The sequence below is a fragment of the Quercus suber genome, unplaced genomic scaffold, assembly GCF_002906115.3.
Source record: "Quercus suber isolate HL8 unplaced genomic scaffold, Cork oak 2.0 scaffold_316, whole genome shotgun sequence".
Taxonomy (NCBI): domain Eukaryota; kingdom Viridiplantae; phylum Streptophyta; class Magnoliopsida; order Fagales; family Fagaceae; genus Quercus; species Quercus suber.
In genome coordinates, this window is record NW_027069771.1 from 430,581 (window position 1) to 448,737 (window position 18,157).

Here is an 18,157-nt window from a genome sequence, read left to right on the forward strand (position 1 = left end):
CGATCTCTTCAGAATGCTAGATAAGAATATCATTTAAATTAAAACGTCAAAGACATATTTCGGCCGCTCATTTATTTTGCATACATTACATTACATCAAACTATATAGTTTTCAAGTTTCATTATCAAAAAAGAAAAAAAAGCTGCAACTTAATTATTGAGTGCATATTACAACACTACGAAGCTTGAGGCATCACAAACAATTCCCAAACCATGCATATGATAAATTTGACTCGAAACCTACCTATTCTTAAGTACTGCTCTCCATGAAAGTAAGCAACCTGATGTGTATTGGCTTATTGGTGAAACATATAGAAGGCGTTGCTCAATTGCTTGAAGCTATCGATAGACGATATTGGTAACTTCGTGAACCATTCCCTTGCAGCTCCTTTGAGAGTGACGGGGAAGGAACAACACAGTATTTCGTTTGGGGGCTGATGAAGGCCTAGCGTCATCTTAAAGGTGTTGAGGTGGTCCTGGGGTTCCTTAAGTCCATCAAAGGGCTCAAGTTAAGGCAGTCGAAAGCAGTCGAAATTTCGACGACACTAGGCATTCCAGGACCGCCGTAGTGAAAGGCGAATCTGTTGCCCTGACCATTCTATCCAAGCTCTGATCCGTTTTCTCCTTAATGGTGTTCTTCAGCTCATCCATCTCTCTCCTCTTCTCTCAGAGAAGATCCGAGTTCTATTCGTCTGGAGTAGTAGGTCCTCGACAGTCACTTCTTCTATGGCTATCCCCCTCATTCTCCTGGTTGGCTCTGAACCGATTCTCCTCTTGTTGAAGCCATAGCCTCATTTCCTGATTCTATCTGGTGAGCTCTTCGACGATGGCCGCAAGAGCTTGGACTTGTTGGGCTAAGGCTGCTGAATCCTAGTTGGAATCCATCTAAGTGTAGAAGTTGATAGGAAACTATGCTTTCAAACCTAAATACGAAAAAATGTCGTTCCCCACAGACAGCGCCAAACTGACGAAGTGCGAATTTGTCAGTTGTAGTGAATACGCTCAGACAGAGCTGGATACTTGTCTGTGTCATAGTGAAAGTAGCAATCCCTTAAGATGGTCAACGGTGTAAGCAACCTGATGCATATTGTCTTATTGTTGAAACATATATATTTCTTCTTATCTCTCCCGAGTGAAGCGTTTCACATACGATCTCAGGGTTTCTTTCTCCCCTTGTCTAATGGTGAGTAAGTGATCCACTGGCCTCTTTGGGCGTTGTCCTCTAACGAAGTCATGCAAGAAGGCGTTACTCAACTACTCAAAGCTATCGATGGACGACGTTGGTAACTTCGTGAACCATTCCCTTGCAGATCCTTTAAGAGTGGTGGGGAAGGAACAACACAGTATCTCCTCAGGGGGATGTTGAAGGCCTAACGTCGTCTTAAAGGTGTTGAGGTAGTCCTAGGGGTCCTTAAGTCCATCAAAGGGCTCAAGTTGAGGCAGTCGAAATTTCAACGGCACAGGGCTTTCCAGGACCACCGTAGTTAAAGGCAAATCTGTTGCCCTGACCATTCTATCCAAGCTCCGGTCCGTTTTCTCCTTAATGGCGTTCCTTAGCTCGTCCATCTCTCTCCTTATCTCCCGGAGAATATCCGAGTTATGTTCATCTGGAGTTGTAGGTCCTCGACGATCACTTCTTCTATGGCTATCCCCCTCATTCTCCTGGTTGGCTCTGAACCGATTCTCCTCCTGCTGAAGCCGTAGCCTCATTTTTATTGATTCTATCTGGTGAGCTCTTCGATGGTGGCCGCAAGAGCTTGGACTTGCTAGGCTAAGGCTGCTGAATCCTAGTTGGAATCCATCTAAGTGTTGAAGTTAATAGGAAACTACGCTTTCAAACCTAAGTACGAAAAAATGTCGTTTCCCACAGACGGTGCCAAACTGATGAAATGCAAATTCATCAATTGTAGTGAATACGCTCAAATGGAGCCGGATACTTGTCTGTGTCATAATGAAAGTAGCAATCCCTTCAGATGGTCACCGATGTGGTGCCTGCCACAACGCCTCCGATGACAAAGTCAGTATAAGAAGATTATAGCAAATAACAGAACATAAGAATAACTAGAGGTGCTTTTTTGGTGTCAAAAATGTACCTTCTGTTGGAGGTGTGAGGGCTATATATACATTCTCATAGGTTCTAGCCGTTGTGGCTATTATGGTGGTTTTAATGCTCCTTTGGGTAATGCCTCATCCCCAGTAATGTGGACTTTAATGGGCTTCCAACGGTTCGCACAGCTGGCCTTATAACCACCCGAATCATTTATTAGCTACATTGAATGGTTTCTCTGCCTTCGTCAGTGGTGTGGTTTTATCACCGGGGATGCTTAGTTGTTTCATCTGTCAAGGCAACTTTGTTAGTCTTAATGGATTCATCCAGGGAAGTTGATCTCGTTAGTCCCATCAGCTTCAAATTTTAGAAATTCATATGTGAAACTCTTAGCATGACTCAACAGATTTTCTTCAAAATCATTCTCTTGTATTTCAAAATAGAAAATTAGGACATTGTTAAAAACGTAGTGACCCCTAAATCTTCCAATCCCCCAAATCAAAAATTCAGAAGACGCATTAAAAAATGACAAAATCGATTCGCCAATTTTTACCTTCTTCAAAGGATAGCAAATTCTTAAACATTGAATTAAGAAATTGAAATGATTTTGAGGAATAAATCTAATCCAAAGTATCAGAATAAAGGGGAAACAAAATTCTAGAAGCAAAGTAACTAAAAATTTTGTCTAAATAAATAGAACAAAGCATTAAAATAAAAAAGATCTTTGAAAAGTAACAAAAGCTTTCAAAAGAGAGTGGAAAGTAAACTAAGTGATCATAGGATTTTTTAGCTTGCATATTTCTCAATGTAAACAGTATTTCTCAGTGTAAGCAGACAAAATAAAAACAAATTTTCATAAAGACAAAATACGAACAATTTTGATAAGTAAATGAACAACCTACATATTACATCTTATGCACAGCAATTAAAAAAATCCCAACACATCAATAAACCCATCTTGAGACATAAATTATTAATAGAATCAAAGAAAAAAATAAATAAACCAATCACTTTGCTGATGGGATAAGAGGGAGTCCTAGAACTCTATAGAAACAAAGAATGAAACTGGTAATTGCCATTGAATTGCGATTCCTCAATCAATTCATGCCCATCTCTCAGAAAACAAAACTTATATACTCCTCAATCAATCCACGTCCATCTCTCAGACACAAAACTTATACACCCATTCCCACTGCCCATTAATCATTATTGTTAGGAATAGCATTGGCCTCTGCCTATCCTTTGGCACCAATGGTAGAAGCAATGTATGAAAGTTCGATGAACTGAAACTCAAGCGGTGGTAATGCTCCTTCGACAAAGAATCTGTAAAAAATTTGAAGTCCTATGAGCGTTTTTATATTTAATTATCTCATTAAAAAATGACATTAATAGAACGAAATATTTGAGAAAATACCTTGTAACTCTGTTTTGGGTGGTTCCCTCCTCCTAGCCAGTCACCACTCTTTAACAAAATGTGAAAATAGTTACTGCTTTGAGTAACATAGCAAGATTGGCCTCTTTGTGTGTGTGTGTGTATGTATTTTCTTTTTCTTTTTTTTGGTAACTTTCAGGAGATTTGAGGATAGAAATGGATTGACTATTGTGCATTGAATGTCTATAGTGAATTTGAGTCTGTTGAAAGGCTGTGGAGATTTTTCTTTTTTTTCAAGATGAAAGAAAAAAAAAATAGAAGAAGCAAGAGGAGGACGTAAACTGAAACTGTATCCGGTTTTTTTTTTTTTCAATTTGATGAAGGATAAGATAAACTTGAGGATTTTTTTTTTTTTTAATTTTGATTTGAAGATAATGTGAGGATGATTTATTTTTTTAAAGGAAAAAAAAAATAACAACAAACGTATAGTTGCTTTGAAAAAGTGAGTTAGTGAGAGAGTGATCTTATTTTGTAGGAAATGTTTTAGGTAAGAGTTAGAAATATATTTTTTATTCTCAAGTTTTGCCCCTACTTAAATGTATGTTGTAGAGGTATTTTGGAACCAAAAAAAAAAAAAAAAAAATCAGTCTAAACAGGAGAAGCCCCTTAATAATAGTGTAGATTATAGATAATGAAACCTTATACTCTTGATAATTTTCATTAAAATTTCATTTCAACCACGTATTAAACAGTTAAATTTTTTTTTTTTTAAAATACCAAGTATTTTTAACAGTTAAACTTGTGATGAGTCCCATATGTCTGATGTAAAAAAGTTCCTAAATCTAATAATATCGTTTACTTTATTGTATCTTGTTCTGAGTTTTAATCCTTATATCTATACTATCATTTACACTTTCCTAGTGGGATACGTGATTTACCAGCTGCTATAATTCCTCTATTCCATAATCTTCTTACACTCCCTTTTGTCCTGCCATAACCTACAATATTCCACCTCAATCTGAATCTCAAAACAAATCACAAACTGTACCTTTTCCAATCAAGAAAGACAAAGAACCTTTGTACCAACCTCCTGGTCCAACTGTTGGTGCTTCTTCAAGGCCTCCAGACATGAACATGTTGGCTGTAGACCCTGACCCCCCCCAAACCCAATTTCATCATTCCTCAAAAGAATATGTTGAAGCCTCCATAACAAAAGATTCTTCCCTAGATACCAAAATGTCAACCCCTTCTTGTTGGCCAAAACCATACACAAAAACCTTTACCACGCTACATGTTTGATCAAGCTTCATCTTCCTGCTCACAAAATTTCCCTCCATTTTTTTTCCCCACAATTTCAGCAATACCATTGCCACAATTGAGAAAAAAAAAATTTATTTATTTTTTTCCCATTTTCGGCAAATCCATTACACTTTTTTTTTTTTTTTTAAGAAATGATAAGTGCACACAATTTTTACAACATTTTTACAACAAATTCTAAGTATCAAGTTGTTACTTATTGTTATTGTTAGATTAAAATAGTAATCTCAATGTTAAATTTAAATTTGAACTAATAATAACTAGTTACCTGTGATTTATTGTGAAAATATTGTGTACGTAACACATTATATTTTTCTTTAATTCTTTCCCAAATTTTGGCATTCACTTTTTTTTCCCTATCATTTTCGACAATACCATTGCCACAATTACAAAAAAAAAAAAAAAAAAGGCACTCACTCATTGCACTTCTCACACTCACACATTCGGGCAAGTGAGGAAAATTGGGCAGATGAATTACGGCAATACTGTTGCTGAAATTCAAGTTTTTCTCTTTCCTCCCTTTTTCTCATTCTCTCTCCTACTTTTTCTTGAATTTCAGCAATAATGTTGCTGAAATTCAATCTCTTTCCTCATTCTCCTAAATAACTTGTAACAGTACCTATAACGCAAATATGTTTTAAATTTAGCAATATTTAACCAAAAGACTCCATTAAAAATGATATATTGTGAAATCTACCAAATAAAAAATTAATATAAATTGATGAAATAACTACAAATAGTACTAAATTGACAAGTAAAACTCAAAAAGTTAACTTTATTGACTCTACCTCCTATAAAATTGGTCAAAAATCTTACAAAAAATAACTTTACTGACATAAATTTGTTTCTTATAGACACCTCCCATCAATTAAATATCCTACTTATGTGATGTCATATTGGCACGTACAAAAGCATGCCACAACTAGTGACTACGCTACATGGCAGTCTGCAAAGCTTCACAATATCGTAGCAAGACTCAACTAGTCATGACAACTGTAAAATTTTTGTCATCTCATTTCTTTTTTGACATCATCATTTATCATTTATGCATCATTAAAAAAAAATCATTTATCCTTTATAATGATGGTATGATATATTATAAATGGATCTCAAGCTGGTTGCAGGCAGATAGAATTAACTTGGATTCTCTAAATAATAGATCCTTACAAAAATGGGGCTTAGTAGAACTGTGATTAACCAATACATTGAAAAATTACAAAGAATCCTAACAGAATCCAGCTTTTGTGTGTGTATACAAAATTTTGTAAACCTGCATATCCCCAAAGACCCAAAATCCAGGAATGCTACATGTATTCTCCAACTCATCTTTACAAAAAGCGAATCTAAGCCTTCAACCCCCCAAAAAAATATTTCTTTTCATCTGAAAAAGAAGAGAATTATCTCTCAAAGGAAGGTTAAGCAGAACCTTTTTATGCAATAAATCCAAAGAATATGAGCCACGATTTTACTAAGTCAAAATCAAGCAGTGTTAGCAAGGCAGTGCCAATTCTTTGCCAGCCAAAACAGGACCAATGTCCAATTAGGCTTCTTCTATTGTCATAGATGCTCCCGCCTCTCTATACTATATTTCTTTCCAGAAACTAAAAGCAAAAGGATTTATGGATGGGTGAATTAATCCTCATCCTCAGCTAAGGAGGCAAAAGAGAAAGGTCTGAACTTGTAGCCATCACCATGATAAAACTTGTTTTGAAATTCCACCCAATGAAGACGCAGGGCATGAAGAAAAGCACTAAGAGTCTCCATCATGAGTAGAATAAAAGCAGTCGCAAAGGCAAAAACAGCTAGCCCCACTAACCGGATGACAATGTTGTCATACCTGTCATAACCATCCTTAATAATATCAAATACCGAGGAAAGAACAAGAAACACTAATTGCAAGTGTAGTATAGAGTACCATACAAGTTACGCACTGAATGGTAAAAAAACAGACATGAAAATGTTGTCAATCAACTATACCAAGTAGTAAGTTGTACCAGACTTTTTTGGAACTGTATTAATTTCAACGGAGAGACTGACAAATCAACAAATCCAAAATCAATATTAATCTCATGAAAAATTTTAAACCAAAACAGGATCTTGATCAAAGTGATTCAATCAGTCCTACAAGGAAATCAAACCTGGATTCACGCTACCACTCTATATCTAAACCATATTTCAATGTTTTACGTATGGCCTGTGCAAACTGTGTGGATGAGTTGCTCCAAATCATGCAATAGCAGAATGGATATAGTTAATCCCTACAGGAGTGAAATTGGATGCAGAGCAACATACAAAATGTGGGGAGTATCTTTTTTTTTTTTTTTTTTTTATTCTTTTTTTTGGATTTAAAGGAGGAAGGTTCTAAAGCTTCCTTAAGGGGGGGGGGGGAAAAAGTCTCTCTCTCCTCTCCCCAAAACTTTGGTGGGTTTTCAGTCTTATATGCCATGAGCCCAATGAAGAATCTGCATGTAATGGGGTCCTTTTTTGGGATGTGAGTTTCTTTATAGGGGTTTTTATGTTCAGGAATTGGAGGCTGTGTCGAGCTTCATGGATACCAAATATGGCTCTTAGTAACAGGGTTTGGAGGATAAAATGAGCTGGAAATCAGATAGAAATAAGGGGTTCATGGTTAATGATTATTATAGTCTTCTTGTGGGCTCTAATGATTATTGTATTCCCTGGAAAAGCATTTGTAAGCAGAAGATCCCTTCTCGAGTGGCTCTTTTTCTAAACTGCTGCTTTGGAAAAATGCTTAACAAATGGCAATTTATGAAAAAGGAAAGCTTGGATATTGGATTGGTGCTATATGTGCAAGTGTAATGGTGAATCAATTGACCATCTCTTCCTTCATTGTTCAATTGCTATGGATTTGTGGTCTATGATTTTGGGTTTGTTTGGAGTAAATTGGGTTATGCCGCAATCAATTGTGGGTCTCCTAGCTTGCTGGCAAGGCTGGCTTGGTCGTCATCAAAATGGTCATATATGGATAATTGTTCCCCATTGTTTAATGTGGTGTCTTTGGAGGGAAAGAAAATAGTAGGTGTTTTGAAGATAATGAGAGATACAGACAAGACCTCAAGTTATTTTTCTTTAGAACTTTATTGGATTGGTTGCTTGCTTTGCGAAACCAATCATTCTCTTCTTTTCTTGATTTTCTTGATTCTTGTAACTTTTATACTTGATTTGTTGACCCCTGTACACTCCCTGTGTACTAGGGTGTTCCTTTTTTGATACCAATAAAACTTATTACTTATCATAAAAAAATAAACAAATAAATAAAAAGAGAGGAGAATGACGCAAAAAAAGATAGTTTCTTATGCAGCATTATAGAACTAAAAACTCACCCCCAGGCAAGGAGGAGGACTTTCTCATAGAAAACAGTCGACAATTCTGAGTGAGCTAAGCTGTAATAGCAATAACAGACACCAATTAGATAATTATAGTAAATATCAAAGAAAGAAGTTAATGAAGATGAGTAAAATCCTGGCTGCACCTTAAAGCCCACAGTCGAAGATATGATGCCGTATTTGAAACAGCACCAAGAACAAACTCTATGGAGTGTATCATTTGGTGCACAAAGACCTCACTAAAATTAAACTCCTCATGATGTTGCCTTGCAGAGTCAGGTTCCACATCAAGATCCATCTCAGAGGTACCAAGAATGCCGTAGGCGCGGCCTTGGAATCTCTGGCAATATCATCAAGAAAAGTCAGCTTCAGTCTCATATCTTCCCAAGCCCCTAAATTTTGTCTCCTTGACTCATATGAGTAAAATACTAGATGAGTGGAGATTCTAGGTCCACAGACCGATAGAGGATCATAGGGATTGAAATTAACAATTCATGAAGAAAAGTGACAAGCAAAGCATATTTCTTGAATAAATTCATTTCTTTCCTAATTCTGTAAATACCAGTGACACTTAAGAAGAGCATGTAAAGGTTTAAAGTTATGTAAGGAGAAGCTCAAACCAAATCTTTATTCATACATTTTTTACTCTCCCACAGGAAGTTTCAGATGCGTCTGAAAACATGAGAAAACTAGCCTCTATCAATCATATGATGAAACAACGGTGCAAACACCAAATTAAAGCAGACTGATTTCATTGGTCCCGATTATGGGATTTAAATGATTTGAAGTTTATTTTATTTTGATGGTTTAAGAGATAGTTATGATTTGATCTTCTGTCCTTGATTGATGTAAGCCCCAGTCGAAACATTATTGATATGTTGATTTTGATGAATGAACATGTTTCAGAAATTATCCATAGCTTGGTTGATGCCAGGTAAACTCTAGGTGGTGAAGCCTAAAGTTTTTCCTGCTCATGTTCATAATCCCTATATGTATTCCTTTGGTGTCTTTCTTCTCATGGTGTGTGACATTAGGAAAGACCTTGACTACGGATAGGAAAAGAGGTATCATCATTATGGACAATTATCATCAAGCAGGAATCACTGGCCCATCCATAAAAGAGCTCTAACATCAAATTTCCATTGTAATTTTCATAATGTATGAGTTGATGGACAAATGACTATTGATATCCCATCCATCATCCATGTAATAGTAGGTGCACATAATGAGCATGACATAGCTACCTAATCCAAAAGTGGGTCCAATACTTTGAGGAATTAAGAACGTCTTCTTTTGCATCAGAGGAATCTTATAATGAGTCATACAAGGGCGCACACATTTACAGACTACTATTATGTTCAATTAATGGCCCAGCATGTGAACTAAAAAATCCAGTACCAAACAAGTGTGTTAAGGAACAATTATAAGCATAATTTTAAAATGAGCTAAACAATTGCAGATAATAGAGATTTTAAAGAAACATATTCAGTTAAGCAGTGGGAATGATCTGGTATTACAACAAAAAAAAATCAGGTCAAAACTGTCCACTTTTGAGGAAGCAAGATGCTTGTGATAATCATAGTATATTTTTTTGTTCAATATTATAAAGTTCAAGATATCCAAAGGAATAAAAATAAAAAAATAAAAAATAATTTTAAAAAATATAAAAAGAGGCCTGTGGATAAGGCTATCATTTTGAACAGGAAAATAGATAAGGCAAGCAAATAAATGACAGTACCTCCGTGTGAAGCCTCTTCAAAATAAAAGGTTTTGGAAAAAGCATCCATGGAACTGCAATAAGAGCTAAAAGCAACAAAATAATCTGCAAGAGTTGAGCTTTAGTTATCGTCTAGAAGACTAGTAAATACAATTAAGTATACAGAGTGAGAAACAAAAGAGCACAGATTATACCTGAAGCGGTCTTTGGCCCCAAAATAACTGATTCTCACCAAGATTGTCAGTGGGACTCAAAAACATGTATATCATTACATGATAGAGGTCTGCCTGAGAACCGGTGCACCACTTTATGATGATAAGAAGTGAAAGATACCCAAAAAGGCTGTTAAGAAAGATCACCTGAGGCACAAACTGGTACCTACCAACAAGATGCAGAATAAGTTTGACTCATGACTTTCCAAGGATATAGGAAAGAGAGAAATAGAGGGAAGACGGAGGAGAAGACACACCTTATGTCCAGTGAGCTTCTAAAAAAACGTGCATTGAAGTAACTTAATATAATTCCTAAGTTCATCTGGACCACGCCCAACAAAATAGACATCTTCATTTTCAGAGAATTCAAAAAAGGCAGCTCCGAACGGCTTCCACGCCAACTGGGATCCACACCAAATGGGTATGCATCTTGGTATTTGACTAAGCCAACAGTGTACGCATCCCTGACCAGAAAAACAAAAGTAGATCATAGATTCAGATAATTGCACATCTTAAGTGAAAAAATATCCCAACAGATTATAAATAGCATAAAAAACTAAGAGCCTATATAAATACAAAGGGTGGATACTGAAGAGAAAAAGGTAATGCAAAAGAAAACAGGATATGCCTAAAAACTGATAAGAAAGTTTCAGAATAGATAAAGAATATGAAAAAAAATTGGATGATAAATAAATAAGAAAATCATTCTGAAAAAACTATCAAACTTAAAAGAAGTTATAACTTAATGCCAAACTTAATGATATTTAAAAGAGCCTTGTTGAGGGTTAAATAGCAGTGCAGTTTAAGATTTCTAGTATTGCAGCAATAGCAAAACCCCTAATGAAAGAACCAACATGCTATCTAATGAAAGCTCAAACTTGCACTCAACATGAGTCTCTCAACAACAATGAAAAATGACTATAATGTAACTTACAATGATTTAATCACAACCACTCATCAAGCATATATGTGCAACTTATAAAGTTCTCCACTGCTTTATATATGCCTATATTCACTTTTATTGGGATGGGATTTATGACAACAGCATCCCAAGTCCCAACATCACTGATTTGACTTTATCCATAAATGATTAGAGGTGTAAATACTAACACCTACAAGCACATCAACAAAGAAAAAAAATTCCTACAGGCACATGTTTATTTCAAAATTGAGATGCATAGCAACAACATTATAATTTTAAAAAAAATAAAAATAAAAATAAAAAAACTAAAGAGTTCTGCCTGAGAATTGCTACAAAATATGAGTGATTCAACATATATCTCCACTAAAATGCTCCGAAGGCATAGACAAGACGCAAATAAAAAAAATATACTTTAGATAATATATGTTGAAGAACAAGAATGTTTGCAACTAACACCATTAGTTTTAGTTTATGCAAAAATTTGAGAAAGAAATAGATAAAACGTACTTGCACGTAGTATCTCGGCATTTGTAAGCAGAACCACCAAATATGTGATAAGGAACCGAGAAGAATTCATTGTAAATCAACCCACAGTAAATTGAAAATAGTGACATCAAAAGAAGTACATAACGCCCACCAAATAGCATCTCCATAAAGCTTCCAAGTTTCTGCAGGAAGCATATATCAAAAAGGTAATAAGAATAACATGGTTAACACATTATTCCCTTTTGTCAAATGCAATTCCAGAAGCATAAAACATTAATGACTATACTTTTAGATAACATATTGACTTCAGGTATTTAAGTAAGAAAAATCACCACATAAGTAGTGATCATCAATGTCATCCATTTAAAAAATGGTTCAGCAGCATATTCTTTTTCGGGTGTTCCTCACAAACAAAAGACATCAAAGCCATCATCTCTGTGCTGCTTATTAATACCCATATGCATGTTATTGCTATTATTACGTAACCTCCTACTAATTGTAGTAGAAACAATACTATTGACTGCCATCAAAGATGTGGAGATCAGTTGTAATGATAGTTTGTGGTTGCTATGACTGTCATAGTTGGGGTTCTAGCACTATTAATGATGCTTCTGAATCAAATAATGACATATATACTCAATAAAATCATTACCTATAAAAAGAATGCCTATTATTTTTGTACCAGCCTCTAGTAATCAATTATTTGTGATAAGGAAAAATTATAAGTTTATAACACACAAGATATCATGACTAACTTTCCTTTTTACTAAAGTAGGAACCTTTTTTTTTATATCAGTACTAAAGTAGGAACCTAAATCACATCAGTAGCTTCTTCTGAAAGAACACCTGTTTAAACTCCTAAAAAAAACATACCTGTGTACTAAGCTTACTTTCACGAGCTAAGAGAACTAATGCTCCCAGCAACAAGCATATTCCATGACCCCAATCCCCAAACATCACAGCAAAAAGAAATGGAAATGTAATAACAGTGTAAACTGCAGGATTTGCTTCTCGATATCCCGCGACACTGCCAAAAAATTGCTTTATTAGGTCTCTGATCAAAAAGGAAAAGGCCTGTCCAATATTAAATGATAGAGGCACAATCCAACCCTTTTTACCCATGATGAGTAGCATATTTGACTCACCCATATGCATCAACAATTTCCTGAAATGCATTTGTGAATTTGTTAGTTCTGAAATATGTGGGAGGTGATTCTACAGCATCCATCGTGTGAAATATAATGCCCACTTGTGAACTGCTATCAAATGTCGCACGTTGCAGTGCAGCCTGAATCTGTTGAGTCATTAAAAAAATAAATAAACCTATTAATTTGCAAAGGTCCTCTACAAGTAAAAACTTGCCGTAACTGTGGAGCATATTTCTAAACAAAACAAAATCAATACTAATGAGAAAGCAAAACAAGTTACCTGAGCCTTTGCAAATATAGGACACCAGCCCTCTCCAACAAGACATTTTTTTGTCACATCAAAATTTAGCATATTCAATGTATCATATACAGCTTTCTCCCTTCTTACCTGGGAAAGGATGGGAAGCATGAAGTAGTTATCAGTATCAAGATAATGCTTAATTACTCTCAAGCAACCATTACAATGAAGTTCAGAAATTCCATAGAATCACCAATGACAGTAAAGAAGAAAAACAATCACTAAACACCTGAATCTTACCATGTTCATCCATTTCACCAGGTGCATGCCTATGGAAGTAAGGGCCTTATTTCGATGACGGATCCCAGCATCCAAAGTGGCCTCCAAATCAGCAAGACGTAATGAAACCTGCAACCAAAAACCCAAACTTATATCCAAAACAATAGAGTGGTCATTATTATTATATTCAATAACTACCAATTAAGCAAAATTAGGTGATAGTTGGGGAAAGGCAAACTTGAAATTAATTGAAGTTATTAACTTCTAAACACTCCAGAATATTATTACTATTATTATTGAATAAAGACTCATGACTCTGGATATCCTGAAAGTATAAAAACCAAATCATTTACAACAGTAGTGTATACTAAAACGAAACTGCAGCAGAATGATAAGTCACCACTAGTGAAGAAACCATAATGTCAATGTGAGCTTTAACTTTATTCCAATATATGGAAAGATAAAGAGTCCCCATCTGAGTACTTACTTCTCTAGTTATTTGCCTCTGCTTAGTAATATCTTCAGGAACAGGATAACAATTTGCCCCAAATGCTTCACAAATTTTAAGAATCTTTGTTCTTGCCTGCTCCCCTGAAAAAAAGACTACAAATACTGTTTTCTCAACCTGCAAAGGTCCAACTCACTGGAATCAGTAAGACTGAACCAGATAATTCAATTACTTGTTTCTTTTAAAGAAACAAGAACAACAAGTTCAGTACAAGAAGGAACATGGATGGAGAAAGCCAAGTAGTAAGAAGGAATAAAGTTCAAAACATGACAAAAAAAATTATCAGAAAACTCAATGGTAATGAGATGGAAGAAAACCGTTTCACGTGATACAGGATCCACAATATCTTCATCTGCTGGTGCCTGATTGAAAAGCATATTGCCCCTCGTCGCACGAAACAACATCCTTTCAAATCTAAGAGCTTTGGATTTACATATAATCCCACTAATAAATCTCAAACCAGATTGGTCTGATCTTCCAGGTCTCATCTCCTGTAAAATGAAGAATTTATGATATACACAAACATGGTAATAGCTTCTTCAGTACCACCACCCCCCCCCCCCCTCCCCCCAAAAAAACCAAAAAAGAAAAAAAAAAGTACACCAAAGAACAGAGCAAACATTCTAAGGTGTAATGAATAAGTACCTGTTCAATTAATGACGACGTCTCAACATAGTCATTGTTTGAGTATACATTCTCATCTAATTCTCTTTCTGAAACTGCATGACTACCACTTGATACAAGAAAGTCTCCTGCCTAAAATTGCCCCAAAAATCCATTTATGAAAAGGGGTGGGAAAAAAAGCATTCAACATTAGAATTCAAAAATGCAAAAGTTAAAAATTATTCCCCCCCCCCCCCCACCAAAAAAAAATAGAAGTCTTGAAGGGAAAAGTTACATAAACCAGTAAACAATATAGAATACTGGACAGAATATAGAAAGTGCAGATGCAAAATTATAGGCACTAGTACAACCAATAGAAAAAATATATATATACATACATATATATATATATATATAAAAATAAAATAAATTGAATGCAAAACCAACCCCGTCTTAAGAAGAGTGCTTAGCACTAGTGCATCATGTGAAGATCTAATCCAAGCATTAGCCATTGCACCAAAAAAAGACAATAAATAATGGCAGTATTTCTCTCAACTATAAATATCCTTTGTGAAAGGAAAATATTTTTTTAAGATAATAAGCAACAGGATAAGCCACCAGCCATGTAGCCTAGTAATATTTTTGCACCCAACAGATGATGTCAAAGGATTGGGTTTTCGCCAGTCTAAGTAAGAAAAATGCGGGTTGGAGATAGAATGTCATAGACACATTATAGCTAACATAAGCCCACCCCACCCCACCCCACCCCCAAATTAAAAATAAATAAAATAAAATAAAAAAGGCAAGAAACATAGTGGATAAGATGCTCCTAGCACAAAACTATTACTAAGTATTTACGTGTGTCTACATGTGATCGTGTGCATGCACTTATATACGTATATGCCAAGAAATCACCTTTTGCAATACTATCTTGAACTCCAGGAGCTCATTATATGATAGTCGAAGTTTCTCACTATTAGAGTTCATTTCAATTAGCTCATGCTCATGCTCAGCAAGCTGTATCTGGAATTATGAAAAACATATATAATACACATTATTAGATTCCAACAAAGAGTGCTCCCTACAATAAGTTAAAAGCTTCATGCTTTAACTGACAACATAAAAAATTGAAGGCAAAGCCTTTTATAAATAAATAAATCTCCCTCCCAGTTTAATAAGAGCAGTTTTTAGTGAAAATAACCTCTAATTCTTCCAGCTCAATATCGGGTTGCATAACAGGACGCATAGAAGATAGTAGATTGGCTTTACTAATTTGATCTTTAATGAATCGTAGCTTTCTTGACATCTCTGCACATCTCTTCACCTGTGAAAAGCTCTCAATTGAAGTTAGGACCATTCTAAACTATAAAAAAAATAGAACTAGAAATAATACCTAGATGATCAATGACTTCAACAAATCACCATTCAGTTGCAGACATAAGTTTAGGAGGTATAGATTCCAGAGAAAAAAGAATACTAATAAAATTTCTTTTCAAATACAAATTTTAAGGATTTTATCTTATTGAAATTGTTAGTAAAAGACATAAAATCAAAGCTTGATGTTAAAATGCTTATGCTTACCAATTCACTACTATAACACAACAAGCATGTAAAAACTAGCACATGTTTCTTAACCTATTTACTGGAACTACCAACCTGTACATACAACACACTTATGGCTACAGCAGGGATGGTTCATGCATCGGATACACATAATACCACCTCCTGCAGCAAACATCTCTAGAAGACCTACTAATGTGACAACTAATGTTTCACACATTTGAGTTACCAAGATAAACCATAAGAAACACTTTGCAGTCTAAAACATGCAAACTGCAATAGTAACTTTAACAAGTGTTAAGTAGGTACCTGGTTAGCAAATGTTCGTTGGAAAGGGCTTTTATCAGCATTTAACTGCCAAGAAAAGTAATATGAGCATTAGTGCATGTGATTAACAATTACCTGAGTAGGGCATAAACTCCATTCAATACAACCACAAATGATCTTCAAAAGGCCCAAAACTGATTCCGCAAAACTAAATACAGCAGTAAACAAAAAGTTACAAGAAGAAAACCAATTTCTTGTAACATTTTGTTTTCTAATATCTCATAGAGCCTTTTTTTTTTTTTTTTTTTTTTTATAACATTTTGTTTTCTAATATCTCATAGAGCCTTTTTTTTTTTTTTTTTTTTTTTGGTAAGTAAGAAATTTTTATTAAAAGTTTAAAAAAAGCTGGGAGACTCAACAGCAAGCAAACTACAAGAACGTATCCACGGCCAGTAAACCAGCACTACACAACTCCTAAAGACACATCAGGATCAAGGAAAGCTAGTATCCCAACCAAACACAAATACAAAGCCAATTGTACATACAGATCAGTAGCTAATCATAACAACCAAGAACCTCAGATCTAACAACTACTGCTGCTGCAAAACAGAGGAGGCAATTCTCCAATTGTTGCAGAGATCTCAGAATCCAAAAATTTTCCATTATGCTCAATTCTAATCCTCACGTTTCTCTCTATTCCTTCTAGAATCTGCTCTTCTGTACTAATGTTCCTATGATGAAGGACAGAACTTCTCAACTTCCATACCTGAATATCTGATGGAGCATTTATTCCAATCAAAAGGTACTTTCACGAAGATTGAGCTTGAATTCACTCAATCATGGACATTCCCATTTCATGCAATCCGAAATTAATACTAAGAATTCATGCCTCTGATACCATAACTAGATCCAACATATTATGAAATTCCTAGAGAATTAACTTTACCTTCACAAATTGCCAACCAATACAATCAATGTTACTGACATCCACTTCTTGACAACAAATCCAAGTTCAATCACTACATATGCCTAAACAAATACACAATTCAACTCCAAATTCAAAAATCCTCTGTTCGATTACTAAGAAAACGAAGGAAACCAAAGCAATTGAAAGTTCCGATTGTGCTAAATCTACCAAACCTAAATCCTCAAAAAAACTAGACTTTCATTGCCATTTCTCATTCCCTCGGCAACCAAAACGAAAAAATGCCAATGCAAAAACACAAATTCGGAAAGAGACCGAGTTGGATCTGAGTCAAAAAGAAAAAAACTTACATCACGGAATTGGAGGAGGCCGAGTTCGCCGAGGTAAGAGACGGCTCGGTGAGAGGACTCGGCGGGGATGATGAGCTGGACAAGGGTCATCTTCTCGGAGCGCATCAGATCCATGGGCGGCAAGTTCTCTATGAACTTCTCCATGGTTCTAAATTTTCCCGGGAAACAAACAGAAATTGGTTTTTTTTTTTCTCTTTTTTTTGGTGCTTTGATCGAGGATCGGAATTTTCTTTCAGATCTGAAACAGACTCTCTTTTATTTTATGCGTTTGCGTAACTAATTCTATGTGTGTGTGTTGAGGTGTTGCATTTTGGTTGCAGTTTTTTCTTTTCTTTCTAGGCAATGCTAAAACATGCATCTGCCATTAGAATCGGAAAATTCGCATTTCTTTTCAAAGCTTATTGGATGGAAGTTGAAAAAAGAAAAATAAACGCACTTGTTCGTGGAAGAAACTATTTTTTTTTTTTTTTTTTTTTTTAAGAGGTACCGAACTTGAAATTTTAGTGGGTGGGCCCGGTGAGACCAAGTTCGTTTCAACTTTCACGATTTGGTAATTTACGCTGTTTACCAGAAAAAACCTTAAAAACAGCTATAAAATACAAACCAGATCTCACTTCAGAGTGTACCTCTTTTCTAATATGCAGATCTGAAGATCATGAAAGTTGAAGCCTTAAAATACATAGCTCAAGAATCATTGCAAGCAATAAACAATGATTTTGCTTGCTTCAAATGCAACCAAAAAAAAAAATCTGAAGTCAAAATGGTTTTTTTTTTTTTTGAAAGTCAAAATGCATAATTACATAATTTTTTTTTTTGAGAAAGAATTACATAATTATTTAAATGTTCATTTTGGACTAATT

General features: G+C 35.2%; 1 protein-coding gene across 1 annotated transcript; it reads right to left on the bottom strand.

The window, feature by feature from the left end:
* Nucleotides 1–5,853: 5,853 nt before the first annotated feature.
* Nucleotides 5,854–17,770, bottom strand: LOC111988451 (V-type proton ATPase subunit a1). The gene is made up of 18 exons (XM_065782801.1): nt 17,298–17,770; nt 16,065–16,109; nt 15,397–15,519; nt 15,111–15,218; nt 14,238–14,348; nt 13,910–14,083; nt 13,572–13,709; nt 13,106–13,213; nt 12,848–12,955; nt 12,565–12,713; nt 12,293–12,446; nt 11,441–11,601; nt 10,269–10,475; nt 9,994–10,177; nt 9,821–9,904; nt 8,229–8,422; nt 8,080–8,139; nt 5,854–6,572 (listed from the first exon to the last, which is right to left on the bottom strand). The coding sequence occupies exons 1-18, from the start codon at nt 17,439–17,441 to the stop codon at nt 6,368–6,370; spliced, it is 2,457 nt and encodes an 818-aa protein (XP_065638873.1). The 5' UTR covers nt 17,442–17,770; the 3' UTR covers nt 5,854–6,367.
* Between the last annotated feature and the right edge of the window lie 387 nt (nt 17,771–18,157).

Coding starts and splice junctions, on each gene's coding strand:
- LOC111988451 (XM_065782801.1), bottom strand. CDS start 17,441: ATGGAGAAGTTCATAGAGAACTTGCCGCCCATGGATCTGATGCGCTCC. Junction 15,520..16,064: donor AACGAACATTTGCTAACCAG/GTACCTACTTAA, acceptor AGCTTTTCACAG/GTGAAGAGATGTGCAGAGAT. Junction 15,219..15,396: donor TTGAGCTGGAAGAATTAGAG/GTTATTTTCACT, acceptor TCATAATTCCAG/ATACAGCTTGCTGAGCATGA.